The 14,554-nt window shown below is 41.4% G+C and overlaps 1 protein-coding gene across 1 annotated transcript in view; it reads right to left on the reverse strand.

Annotated features, from left to right (window-relative positions):
* si:ch211-221n20.8 (fibrillin-2) overlaps positions 1-14,554 on the reverse strand; it is a 21,321-nt gene that overhangs the window by 2,605 nt on the left and 4,162 nt on the right. The window contains exons 2-23 of the mRNA XM_050055266.1: positions 14,498-14,521; positions 14,388-14,411; positions 14,283-14,306; positions 14,180-14,203; positions 13,922-14,101; positions 11,647-11,772; positions 11,315-11,455; positions 10,973-11,098; positions 10,606-10,638; positions 9,534-9,656; positions 9,208-9,330; positions 8,921-9,043; positions 6,809-6,931; positions 6,340-6,462; positions 5,242-5,367; positions 4,713-4,841; positions 4,485-4,577; positions 4,282-4,377; positions 3,880-3,975; positions 3,489-3,584; positions 740-841; positions 553-658 (exon numbers count right to left, since the gene is read on the reverse strand). Coding sequence (XP_049911223.1) covers positions 553-658; positions 740-841; positions 3,489-3,584; positions 3,880-3,975; positions 4,282-4,377; positions 4,485-4,577; positions 4,713-4,841; positions 5,242-5,367; positions 6,340-6,462; positions 6,809-6,931; positions 8,921-9,043; positions 9,208-9,330; positions 9,534-9,656; positions 10,606-10,638; positions 10,973-11,098; positions 11,315-11,455; positions 11,647-11,772; positions 13,922-14,101; positions 14,180-14,203; positions 14,283-14,306; positions 14,388-14,411; positions 14,498-14,521 — 2,161 coding nt within the window. The remainder of the gene's footprint in view (positions 1-552; positions 659-739; positions 842-3,488; positions 3,585-3,879; positions 3,976-4,281; positions 4,378-4,484; positions 4,578-4,712; positions 4,842-5,241; positions 5,368-6,339; positions 6,463-6,808; positions 6,932-8,920; positions 9,044-9,207; positions 9,331-9,533; positions 9,657-10,605; positions 10,639-10,972; positions 11,099-11,314; positions 11,456-11,646; positions 11,773-13,921; positions 14,102-14,179; positions 14,204-14,282; positions 14,307-14,387; positions 14,412-14,497; positions 14,522-14,554) is intronic.

Genomic DNA, 14,554 nt, shown 5'->3' on the forward strand with positions numbered 1-14,554 from the left:
TGTGTGAGGTCATGCTATACTCCAGATGAAATTACACCTCTAGTTCTTCACATAGCAATTTTTTAATTCCTTCAATCTAGAAATGATGAATTTTGCTTATTGCTCCTTTAAGGCTTATTGAATTGAACTGAATTGAACTGAATAAAAAAAAAAGGTGAGCACACATTATCAGGTGAGAAGCTTCAGCTGGTTGCATTCTGCAATCCTCACTGCTAGATAACACTAAATCCTCCCATGTATTTCAGCAACTTTTCTCAGATAGGAAGCCTTGATGTGTTCCGCTATGGTTAACACAATGCAGTGCAACACAAATATTGAGACCATTTGAACTTTATCTTACCAGACAGTTCACAAACCTTCAGCTCCTGTAAGGTGTGCCAGAGCTGTATTGATGTTGTTGCAGTTGCCTAATCACATATAGAGTACAACTGAAGTTGCTGATTACAGAACAGGTCCTTGACCGGTTGTACTCTGTTGATAAACTGTGGCCAGTAGACGGATGTAGATGCTATTTGTGACTCTTTTCTTGTTGTCAGTGTTGTTCATACTTACAATCTCTCACAGCGCAGGCCTGCAGTGCCTTCTGGACAGGTACAGGTGTTGTGAGGACTGCAGGTGGCCCCGTGTTGGCAGGGCGGCACACAGGGGGTGGTCACCGCTGCAGACACACAGCAAGAGTCTTAATGCAAAGTGATGGCAATGAAAGGTCTTTTAAACACACACAAAAACACACACTTACCCGTTTCACAGAGGCCTCCAGTAAATCCTTTGGCACAGCGGCACCTGTTGAGGCCCACACACACGCCACCGTTCTTACAAGGTTTGTGGCACTGAACCGGCTCTGAGGGAGACAAAAAACAAGCCAACATACAGTAAAGATTATGGAGGAAATTGATATCTGTGGTATCTATTTTTGGTGTTGTTGTTGAAAAAACGTTGTGTTATTTGAGTTGGAACACCAGTGTGACCTAGTTGCCTTTTTAAAACATCCCGTGACCTAAAAAAATTGGTTAAGACAGGCTGGACTGAACCGAACTGTGTTTGTTTTTAGCGTAGCATGCACCTGACAAGGAAAGGAATTCTCTTTTCTCTATCCCAGAACCTGTTAAAAATTAATTTCAATCGAACGATTAGAAAAACTGGGGTGTTGAACCCTTACTTCAGAGGCATTAATCCAGCAAACTTTTAAAAGATCAACAAATATTTGCTCTCAAATCTGCGCACAGCTCCACTGACTGGCTGCCCAAAGAACTGCAGAGCCTTCAGCAGTAGCTCCCACCCTTACTGGCTTGTGACTGTTGAAAATAAAGCCATGTGTACTGTTTTCAGTATCAATTAATCTGTCTACTGAAGCTTGGTCAGGAAGACAATACTTGATCCTGCTGCCGCTCAGATGTCCCTCGATCACAATGTCAGAAAATAGTTCAAATCCAAAGATGACTTGTTTTGTCAAGACCGCAATTATAAACCAAAGATATTGAGTTCACTGTCATATAAGAAAAAGCAGGAAATCTTCACATTTGAGTGGCAGCATTTAAAAAAAATCATTTCAATCATTAATTGATTGTCAAAACTTTTCCCTATACATTTGCTCTTGTATGACTTATCTAAGCTTTACTTTATAGAGGACTTAAGACATAAGAGTATACAGTGTTTGACAAAAGACTTGGAAAAATCAGGACAAAAAACTGTGTAACACAGATATTATTTCTTCCTCAATGTTGTTTTCCCCTGTGGTGTTTGTTGGTACTCTTTGTTTGGGTCCCAAGGCCCAGATTTGCCAGGTACATTTTGTATTTTTCATTCCATTTCGGGTCCATGAAGCGATTTTTAGCTCACAATTTGATGTTCTGAACTCAAGTAGAGTAGAGAAAAGCTTTTATCTCCTCAAGGGGGAATTTGGCTTACAGACAGCAGACAACCATGATTAACATAGAAAAATACAGCAACTGAAACAAGACAACAATAAACAAAAACAAAAAAAATACACAAGTACTCAGGTTCATGCAAGTGTCACTGTTGTTATCATCAGCAAAAAAATCTACAGAAACCAGCAAAGACAAGATGAAGCCAGAAACCACGACAACTCTGCTGCATCCACAGCTGGTAACCACCCAGATCCCATTTTGTTTAAAGCACTCAACAGCTGATGGGAGATCAGCAGTTACTGTAATGCTTCCTCTGGGGAGGTTACACCTGCAGCCTGATGAAGCAAGTTCAACTCACTATGTAAACGGTGCTGGAAGCCGAGAGCAAATTCTGCACCTCATCAAAGTGAAAGCCATCAGAATTCATATACTCTTATTCATTTATGTTTTCAGTTTTGCATAAATTAGCACAAGCAGGGCCATTTCTCCTGACTTTTACTCTGACAATGATATGTTATTGATAGTAATATTGCTTTATAGGTTTTTACTGAAACACAGTTTTGTTTTTTTTGAGTGCATGGACTACTTGCTATGTTCCTACATTTATGTTATGAAGCTCAGCATAAGTTCAGTGAGGAAGACTTTTTTATGCTAGATCCATTCACAGTTCTCTCTCTATCCCACTCCCACCGCTTCCACCAATCAGCTGACTATGGACGTTCCCTGTCCTAGTTAGCCATTAAACTTTGTCACAGTCACAGTCTTCAGCCATTCATGTTGCTGCTGCCAACCTTTTAATCTGTCCTCTCCTGTCAGCTGTCATTTTAGGCAGAATTGTCATGCCCTCCTCCAACCCATTCACCTCCAGTCACCTTATCCAGAGCCCAGGACAAGCTCATCAAAAGCCCATTTCTCTTCGGAGAGCTCCTAACTTAGTCCTAGCATAGGACTGATTTAGGAAAGTTCTCAAAGTGAGTGAGGAGGAAGTGGGGTTGACCCTGTTGTTAGGTATGATGCATTATTTTAACAGATGTGATCGGTTGTCACACACACACCCATTTGTGACCCGGCAAGGTGTGGATACCCAGTGGACATGAAATGAGCTGCTGACTGTGAAAGTGTTGTCATTGTTACTGTGATCACTCTGCTGATGGAAGGTTGAGACAGACACAAGTCATCACTGCTGCACAGATGCATTTTTCCAGGCACTGTATAAGTAATTCCTCATTTGAACTTCATGAATCAGCCATTCCTTTGCCATTATAATGACGTGAACTGCTCTACCTCATGTCCACCTCTACTGAAATTTGATCTCCTTCATGTTGCCATGGTCGTTTCACAGCCTGTCAGACACTCATGTCTCTGTTAGTCCATTTATAAACATAATGTTACACACATTGTCATACTGCATATTACTAATGCAATACAAGTTATATTTAGGGATGTGATACCGTCAGCACAGGGTGCTAAGGAAGGGTATACTTTTTAATTTGCCAGAACCTGTCATGATGACAAATGCGGGCTCAGCCAATTTGCATAAAATCAAACCAATTTAAGCTGGTACACCAGACCAGGACGACAAACCGGAAATTGACCCAACTCAGGTTAGTGTTATCTCACCTATCTGGCAACGAGCTCCTTGCCATCCACCGCTGCATATACATTTGTTGACATCCACACATCTTCCCCCGTTTTGGCAGGCGGGAGTGCACAGGGCTACAGAACACACACACACACACACACACACACACACACACACACACACACACACAAACAGACAGAGGTAGGTCTATGTAGGATATGACACTTTGTGGTATAAACATAAACACAATTAGAAAAACTTTTAAGACAATTTTTAGATGTTGCCTTTTTGTTTTCCAACTCATATTTTACCAGGCAGTGCCGCTAACAAGCATGGAGGCAGGGACGTAAAAATGACTAGCTACCCCACAGAGGTACCTGCATGCCGGGTATAACTCATGCCAGATGTGTTGGTGGTTTTGGTACTCACGCAAGAGGCACTGAGGGCCGGTGTAGTCAGACGGACACTGGCAGGTATCGGGCCCCACACAGCGACCACCGTTAGCACATGGCAGCTCACACACCGCTGAGACAGAGACAGAAAGTGACAATGTTGTAACTGCTTATGCAATAGTGGTTTTTTTTAATGCAATGGTAGTGTTTCTACAGTGTTTGCTTGTACAGAAGTGGGGCAAGTATTCATTGCCCCATACCCAGGGTAACACAGACTGTGTCCTTGATTCAAATTACAGATTTCTTTGGCTTTGAATATTGCTGGAAACATTTTGGATAATGTAAGTGCACAACTCAAAAAATAGCAAACATTTGTCTTGTTGTTTTTAGACATTTTAATACTGAAAAGTGACACATTATATCTGAACATCTGGTGTACCTGTGTGGCAGCCTGCTCCGGTCCAACCAGGAGGACACAGACACTTGTTCCAGCGCATGCATGTACCTCCATGAGCACAGGGTGGGGAGCACATGGCTGAAATACACAATCAACATCCATTTCATGCAGCACCAGCAAAAAACTGTGACACTGACATAGTACAGTCACATATGTTATCAATGTACGTCAGTCAAAGTGTGTACCTGAGCAGCCTAGTCCAGGGTAACCTGGAGGACAGTCACAGCTGTTTGGGGCCACACACACTCCATAGTTCTGACAGGGAGGGTCACACACAGCTGGAAAGGCAAATAAGTTATTAAGCATAATTTAGAATTTACTACCTTTTAAAAAACAAGATTAAAGCAGTTCCTTTTGCTTCTACTTGTCTGCTCATCCTGAGCGACATATTAGATGTTTGATGTTTGACTCACGCTGGCACTTGGTGAGGTCATCAGTGCGTACTTCATACCCCTCTCTGCAGGTGCAGTTAAAGCTACCAGGATGGTTCACACAGAGCTGCTCACAGCCTCCCTTTGTGAAGTCCCCGCACTCGTTCACATCTTATGACAAAAGACAGTGGGACAATTAAACAAACTAACATTTCAAAACAGCCAAACAATCTATGAGACAGCCTGTGTATTTCCCTTTAAACTTATCATTTGAGAGGATCTGGCCACAGCAGAAACATTCAAAGTCATCAGATAAATCTTTAAAATGTCTGCACTTCCTTTCCTTTGAAAAGAAATCACATCAGATGGGTTATCTTTTAATGAATACTATCCAGCCTGGCAAGTGCAAAATGAATGAAAAGTTAACTGCAGCCATTTAAACCATCCCTTTAAAATACAGTGTAATGTATAAATAAATAGCTTAATTTCCAGGACTAAATGTGCACAATCAGAGCCCACAGTGTGAACTCATCAGCAAATGTGGCAGCGAGAACAGAAAATCAAGTCTCACCCACACAGCTCCTCTGGTCCTCGCCCAGCTTCCAGCCTGCTCGACAGCTACAACGGACCTGGCCCTCCGCCCTCATGGTACATGTGTGGTCGCAACCACCATTTCTCAGCTTGCAGGATGTGACATCTGTTCAGGTAAAAAAATAATAATATGTGAACACTTAATATTTACAGATTATAACAATGTTTTGGGCAGAGCTGAAAAGATTGATTCGTTTATTGATAGAATAATACATTTTTCAAACAAAAATGCCCAGCACTTCTGCATCTTATAATCCAGCAAACTGAATATCTTTATTGTTTTGGACTTTTGGATTTGAGATATATTAGATGGATTAATTGATATTGAAAGTAATCATTAGTTGCAGCCCTCATATTGGGCAACTAAACTGTCAAATTATTGGACATGTTCAAAAAATGACAGCCCTATAAATAATTAGTTAAAACTATTTTAATTTTACAATTTTAATCCTAAATTTATCTGATAATTAGAGAGACCACAATAGAAAGTATACCCAGGTACTATTGTACAAGAATAGAATATATATTCTGCCATATAATTGTTGCCTGCGGGCCATTTTTTTAAACTGTGATATCAGGGCTACAGTGAGATCATAAAAAACAAAAAATTAAAGGGAACCTACGTACAATACTGTGCTCATTTTCAGGTTCATACGTGTATTTTGGGTTCCTACTAGAACATGTTTACATGCTTTAATGTTCCAAAACACTGTTTTCCTCATACTGCCTGTGCTGTACTAACTGTGGATGCATAAAGAGAACCAGATAAAGTGTTTGAGCTGGGGCCTCGTTAATTCCTATGAAAGTTGCTCAGTGGCACATGAAGCCAAAAAAGTTCAACTCCCTGGGTGTATAATTTCCCAGATCTTCTGCATCATCAAGCCCATAGAGCAAGCACAATTTAGACTTCCGTGAGCCGAGCAGCCAATCTCCGATTTCGCTCTATGCTAACTCGAGTGAGAATAAAACTGAATTAATTGTGTGGCTTTTCTAGACTTTCAAAATGTCATCAGACTAAATGGATCAAATCAAGACAGTGAAATTAGTAATTTAGTAAACACTGTGATGAGAAACGTACTGCTGCAGGTGAGGTTGTCTGTGTCTAGCAGCAGAGGCGGGGGGCAGTGGCAAGTGTGTCCTCCTGGAGTGTTGGTGCAGGTGTGAGAGCAGCCGCCTCTTTGGAGTTTACATTCATCAATGTCTGAGCACATACAGACACACACACAGAGAAAAACGCACACATACACACACACACACACACACACACACACACACATACAGATACACACAGAGACACACGGTAAACAACTTTTTTTTAAAAGACCATTGCTGTGCTGTGCAACAGATTACTAACTGCAACTGGCTTTCACATCTCACTAATCCTTCAAAAATGCGCCCTTAGGACATTCACTTATATCTGGGCAGAAAAGATGCACACACAGAAAGTGAGATAACATATTCATGGCCGTTTTTGTCTCTGCTGCAGCCTGTTTAAATGAGTAGGTAAACAGCAGTGAGGAGTGAAAGTGTGTCGGTGAGTGACTGACCCACACAGGTGTGTCCATCAATGTGCAGCTGGTAGCCCGGCCTGCAGGAGCACTGGAAAGACCCCTGAGTGTTGACACAAATATGCTCACAGGTCCCATTCAGTGCCAAACACTCATCCACATCTGGAGGGATCAGAGACATTCTGTTAACTCTTCTCTAATGACACAACACAGCTCGTTCAGACTTTAGTCACATATTTGCAATTCATTTTAGCACTTGTATCAACAAGCTTGGAGGGCCAGGTGAGTGGGGTTTGCAACAGAGAACGCTATAATTAGAGGCGGCTTGTTTAGATCAATGGAACTAAAACTGGAATTGGCGTTTGAGGATGATGTACTGGAGAAAGATGGCCCCTGTGATGATGGGACGCCATCCTACCTTGGTGCAACATGGGGATTACAGCTCATTTTGAATGCAAAATGTAATTTTTTTCAGAGGGTTCAAATGTAATTATAATTGGTTGCAATGTCTCTGCTTTGTAGTAATATTTCAAACTCCTGTTCCCTCACGCAGCCCAGTTGTGTAGAATCACACTGCTTCTCCTTCCTCTGCTAGACTCACTGTTTCCCCCCAATTCCAGTCTTTCTGCTAACCTAACCCGTTCCAATTATGTTCCAAATGCAAAAAATAATAATAATACAATGGTGGATTTCTTCTCTAAATGAACTCGTAACCATAAGCAACTCTTTTCTGATTAATATACTTTATCATGTGTTATTTCTGCTGTACATTCCAATGGATGGAGAATCTGAATGTAAATAACCACCTAATAGTAAAAATTATTGAAAAAAATTGGTCTTAACAGACCATTTTTAAACAAAGAACACAAATGTATTTATTTTTCATGGATGCTTAACTAATATCAATGAATTAAGCGATGCTTTAAAACAGTCTGCATACATATTTTGTGTTGTATTTGCCATCACAACTCGAAATATCCTTAATTTCTGAAGGATCTCCAAAAAAACAATGTTCAAAACCTCCTGAGATGAATATTGCATGTAAGTAATCCACAGGATGCATTAAAAGATGATCAGAAAAACAAATCAGAACAGCATTTCCCTATTTTCCACATTTAATTTTCCAGTGACACTTGGATCCTCCGTCCGTTCTGTTCATTTTGAAAACATTCTGTGTAAAAGCTGTGAAACCTTTGTATAATATTTTATATATTATATTGAGATATTTTGATATCTCATGTTTACTTTAAACACAGTTTAAACATAAATTATGTACGTTAACAATATGATAAATAGATTAAAATATGCCTTGAGCTTCCTCCTTGCCTCCACGGTTGTTAAATTAAAGCTGGGACATGCTCTCTGACCCCCTGGTACCTAGGGTATAGGAACTTCTGGTTCCAAAGGTACCATACTGGAAGTATGGGGGCTTTTGTCTCCTGGTTCTAGCTTCATACACTGAACAAAAATATAAACTCAAAAGTTTTGTATTTTATAAAGGATCCAATAAGCTTCTTTTCCTATGCACAAAAAGGGCTCAGCTGTCTCTTTGTTCACAAATTTTGCCAACATAATCCATAATCCACAATCCATCTGACAGGTGTGGCATATCAAGATGCTGATTAAACAGCATGATTACTACACAGGTGTGCTTTGGGATGGTCACAATAAAAGACCACACTAAAACGTGCAGTTTTATCACACAACACAATGCCACAGATGTCGCAAGTTTTGGAGAAGCGTGCAGTTGACATACTGACTACAGCACTGTTTGTTAGAGCTGTTGGCCGTGAACTGGATGTTCATTTCCCTACCATAAGCCATCTCTGGTGTTGCCTAATCACGCTGTTTAATCAGCATCATGTCAGGTGGACAAAGTGCTCACTATTACAAATGTAAACAAATTTGTGAACAAAAACAGAACTAAGCTTTTTGTGTGAAGAAAAAAAACTATTAGATATTTTATTTCAGCTCATGAAAAATGGGAGCTAAACCAAAAGTGTGTATATATTTTTGTTCAGTGTTTCACAAGGGTGGTACAGATCTTCTCGTCTGACTCATGGCAAGAAGCTAATGTGCATATTTCTATTCCCTTCATCACACTAAGTTGTTGTGACTGGATCAACACCCTGCTCCTGAGCTGTGTTTTACCTGTGCAGTTGAGTCCATTCTGGTCCAGCTGGTAGCCTGAGGCACACTGGCAGCTGTACCGTCCCGGTTCGTTGGAGCAGTTGTGTTGACAGTGGCCGTTGTTTAGAGCACACTCATCAATGTCTGTAAACAAGGACAACCCTGAAGGACTGGTGTCTGGTCACTGCTGTGTGCCCAAGTGCTGCTGGCACATGCACGTAATCATTTGCATCACACAAGCATCACTGGCAGACCCTTAGTGATACTGAGCACTACTGATGTGGGAAACACACACACTGCTTACCCACCAAAACAAGAGTGTCCATCTCCGTTGAAGCCCTGGTAGCACTGGCAGAAATAGGAGCCAATGATGTTGCCACAACGAGCGTTGGTGTCACACCCGTGACCACCTGATGCACACTCATTCTCATCTGGAAGAGACCAAACACAGATTTATTTTAACAGCCAGGTCCAAAACTCAGTTCATTTCCATTCAATAATCATTATTCTACCACTGGGAATCATTTTAATGGAAGGCATAACAGCGAGCATTAAAACACATGCACACAAGGAAGCTGACCCGTCTACAGGAAACAGATTTTTCCGTGGAGGGACGTCGGCGCTAATTGCTTACCTTCGCAGTGTGTGCCGTTTCCCCGGTAACCCGGTCGACAAACACACTTGTAGCTCCCAAGCGTGTTCTCACACACACCTCGACCATCACACACCGCAGGACTCTCTGTACATTCATCCACATCTGGGACAGAGAAAGAGAATTTTACAAACACACAGTACATACATCTTTCCATTCACTTGTTGCTCTGACATCATTTGCAACAAAACATTTTATTGCTGATTAAAAAGCAACCGCTGTCTGTGAATGCACCCCTCTAATTTAAGTCACTGAATCATTTACATGTCACCAAACCCTAATTAAGTCTTTATTAAGCACAACTCATTAAAATCTTGTCCCTGAGACACTATGAGGAGCTGCTGTAGAATATAAAGGCTCAGACACACCAAATCAAACTTCGAACCTGACGAAAGCAGACTGTTGCTTCATGTTGCCTATGTCTCTGCCAAAAAGTTGCACTTGAACCCACTGCAAACACTAAAGCCAACAGCCGACTAGCATGTACATTCTGTGCCCATGTGAGCGGAAATAACTCTAGCGGCAGGGGGAAGTTGTCTGTATCAATTATCGACAGCACAGATTCAAGGTGCCAGTTAAGGGTAGTTTGCATTGATTTAACTTCTTCTTGACTTTAGCTGTTTGTTTGCTTCCCTCACTTCCAGTTCTCCTTTTGTGCGCTGAGATGAACTGCCAGACGGAGTGATTTCACTTACCAACTCACTCTGCCATCTCTGAGATAGATTCAATATGCTGAATCAGCCAAAAACGGCCGACAAGGGCCAACAAGGGCCAAGTAGTACCAAGAGTACAAGACACACCGCAAAAACTAAGGCAACAGATGCCCATTAACACTGATTGATGGCGGACCGTTGGCTCGGTTGTCCAACTCCACATTAAATACTTTTACATAGCAGTTAAAAATAATAATCATGGAAATCGTAGTAAAATATGGGTAAAAGGGATTGACCTTTTCCAAACACTCCAAACTTTGCTCATGATTTGATTGTTCCTTTGACATTTTAACCTCTCATAAAGCAAGCAGCGTGTGTTAAACACAGAAAGCACATCATACCTTGACACACGGTGTAGTTTGGACACACAGGACCTGGGACCAGAAGTGCAGCAGAATCACAGATAACACAAGGGAGATGTGAGGACAAAGTATTGGGAAGATTCCAGAGGACAAGGGAGGAAATTAGTCATTAATGCAAAGGTGAAAGAGCAGAGACAGGAAACAAAAACAAAAAGTGACAACGCAGGCAAGCAGCAAAGCAGCAAAGCAGCAGATTAAGCTCTCTATTCCTGCAAAGCCTTCCTTCCTGTCAGCAGAAGTTATTAAGTCTGGGGCAACTCAAGTGAAATATGAGAAACTCACAACACCAGAACAAATCTGGTCATCAGTCTCATCCAGCTGTAGTGAACCTTAACAGCAGACTTACCAACACAGGCGGGGGCCTCTGCTCTAAAGCCTGGCCGGCACTGGCACACGAAGCTGCCGGGAGTGTTCACACACACGTTGCCAAGCTCACGGCGACACTGCTCCTCGAAGCTGCACTCATCCACGTCTACAGAGAGGAGAAACCGAGAACTATAATAAGGAGCTTTCACTTGGATTATACAGGTGTGACAACACCCAAACATCCTCTCAGAGTCCTTGGGGAAACATTTTACCTTTACTACCTCAGCACACTCGCTCTACATGCTAGATAAAATGCTTCTGATCTTTTATTGTACATCTACATTCCAAAGTTATGCACACCAGATGTTAACATGAGCCTCACCTACACAGCTTTGTCCATTTAGAGCCATTACATATCCTGCAGGGCACGAGCAGCTGAAGGAGCCAGGGGTGTTTCTGCATTCAGTGTCACCCTGACAGGCCTGCAGACCCGTCACCGCAGCCAGAGCACACTCGTCTACGTCTGTAACACCCATATGACACACATGCATTACGACCATACTACACAGGGCTAGAATGGTACACATAATCATCTCTCCTTCCAACATGGTCTCACACACACACACACACACACACACACACACACACACACACACACACACACCCCGAGCATATTCCCTCCGCCTCTCTCTCTCACACACATAACTGACGAACCCTGGCACCCTCCAGCACCCATCAGGTAACCACGGAGACAGCTACAGGAGTAAGAGCCGGGGGTATTAGTGCAGCTGGCATGGAGACCACATGGTCCTGGCCCCTTTCCATCACACTCATCAACATCTGTTGGGTAAAGAGAAGATAATACATTGCATCTAACTGACATCACTGTATGCAGCTTATCATATAACAGGTGCTACATGTGGTATACTGATGGATATAATATCAAATAGCATTAAAATATCAAATGTGTAATTGTTGTAAAGACAGCAGATAATAGTTGAGACGGGTGGTCGCCTTTTTCTAAAGACTAGTCCTGTTACTCACCCTCACATTATGGAAATCTCCTGTGTCACTTATTTAAATATTGAGACTCAGAAGACACAAAGTTTGGATATTATTTACATAATTGGAGCCCTTGGGATGTAAGAAACAAATCACAAATGTTTTTCTTCTCAAAACTGATATTTCTTAATGTCTTACAACCATGAATGAATTACTGAGTGGGCCTACCGGGCACAGGCCCAGGTGCCTTAAGTGTCCGGGCCCCTGGCCTTCACAAAATGTCACTCAAATTAACACATACCAGCCTGGAATACTTACAATGACAACAAAGGACACAAATAGACTCTGAAGAGCCACAAACCAATACAAAGAGACACAAAAAACACCACAGCAAGATAGGAACAAGACATAAACTAACGACAGAAAGGGCAGAACAACCACAGACAAAATGACCACAAAAATTACGCAAAATTGCCTTCAAGAAACAAATTGCAAGACACAAATCAACCAAAAACTACACAATTACCTCATAGAGACAAAACGTTATTTCAAAGAGACACAAAACAGCTACAAAGAGACACAAAACAACTATGAAGAGACACAAAACAACTACAAAGAGACACAAAACAACTATGAAGAGACACAAAACAACTATTAAGAGACACAAGACAACTACAAAGAGACACAAAGCAATCACAAAGAGACACAAAACAACCTCAAAGAGACACAAAACAACTAGAAAGAGACAAAGAAAATACCACAAAGAGACACAAAACAACCTCAAAGAGACACAAAACAACTAGAAGAGACACAAAGCAATCACAAAGAGACACAAAGCAATCACAAAGAGACACGAAATAACTATAAAGAGACACAAAACAACTACAAAGAGACACAAAGCAATCACAAAGAGACACAAAACAACTATAAAGAGACACAAAACAACTATTAAGAGACACAAAGCAATCACAAAAAGACACAAAACAACCTCAAAGAGACACAAAACAACTATGAAGAGACAAAAAAATACCACAAAGAGACACAAAACAACCTCAAAGGGACACAAAACAACTATAAAGAGACACAAGACAACTACAAAAAGACACAAAGCAATCACAAAGAGACACAAAACAACTATAAAGAGACACAAAACAACTATAAAGAGACACAAAGCAATCACAAAGAGACACAAAACAACTATAAAGAGACACAAAGCAACTACAAAGAAATACAAAACTATGCAGAGACACAAAACAACTATGCAGAGACACAAAATTACCTCAAAGAGACACAAAACTACTAAAAAGAAATGCAAAACAACTAGACAGAGACACAAAATTGCCACAAAGAGACACTAAATTACCACAGACACTAAATTACCCCAAAAAGCAATAAAATCACCTCAAAGAGACACAAAACAACTACAAAGAGATGCCAAACAATCAGAAAGAGACACAAAAAAACTAGACAGAGAAACAAAATTACCACAAAGAGACACAAAACAACCAAAAAATACACAATTACCTCGTAGAGACAAAAATTTATCTCAAAGAGAAACGAAGCAACTACAGAAAAGCAGCAAAATAACCACAAAGTCTTTGTATTTTGCTCCTGTGTAGAAGAGGTGATGGGGCCCTCTGCAGGTCTGTGCCCAGGGGCCCATTATTTCATAGTCTGCCCATGTTAATAACACGTCCAGTGGACATCGAGTGAGTCTTTTCCACAAAATATACTATACAGTTCCGAATATTTACATGATGTTGTGTTTTGTTTGGCTGTGTGTTATTGCTGAATTCCTGCAAAAAACTAGCTGTAAATAGTTTAAAAATGCAGAGTAGACACTGCCCACCATTCTTATCACCAACTGCCTTGTTTGTTTAATTACACTTATTAATTGAATTCAGTACTGATTTATTGATGTTCCAGTGTAACACACGGCACCGTCAGTTAAACACCTGGTACTGTCGCTGCTTCTGTCCCTCCTCACCTTTACACCCTGCAGCCCCCTCCAGACTGAAGCCCACAGGGCAGGTACAGTTGTCACCATCCTTTACCAGTCCAGATGGACAGCCACAGCCTGTGCTGTTCTCCAGCAGCACCTGGTTTCCTGGACACTGGGGAGGAAGACTGGGGCTCGGGGAGACTGTGGTGGTCAAGGGAGCTGCTGCTGTGAAAGAGACAAAGAGGGTAATTTTGAGAGAAACTGAAGGGCAAAAGAGAACAATGCAACAGCCAGTATCCTCACCTGTGGTAGTTGAGGGAGCTGCTGCTGTAAAAGAGACAAAAGGGGTAATTTTAGGAGAAATCTGAAGGGCTAAAGAGAACAAAGCAACAGCCAGTATCCTCACCTGTGGTAGTCAAAGGAGCTGCCGCTGTAACAAAAAGACAATAAAGGTAATTTTGGGAGAAACTGAAGGGCAAAAGAGAGTGCAGCAAGAAACCAAAATCCTTACCTGTAGTAGTCAAGAGAGCTGCTGCTGTTAAAAAAAAAAAAAGACAGAGAAGGTAATTTTAGGAGAAAGAGAAGGGCAGAAGAGAACAATGCAACAGCCAGTATCCTCACCTGTGGTAGTCAAAGGAGCTGCTGCTGTAAAAAAAGACAAAAAGGGTAACATTAGGA

This window comes from Epinephelus moara, chromosome 10 (assembly GCF_006386435.1).
Source record: "Epinephelus moara isolate mb chromosome 10, YSFRI_EMoa_1.0, whole genome shotgun sequence".
NCBI classification, from domain to species: domain Eukaryota; kingdom Metazoa; phylum Chordata; class Actinopteri; order Perciformes; family Serranidae; genus Epinephelus; species Epinephelus moara.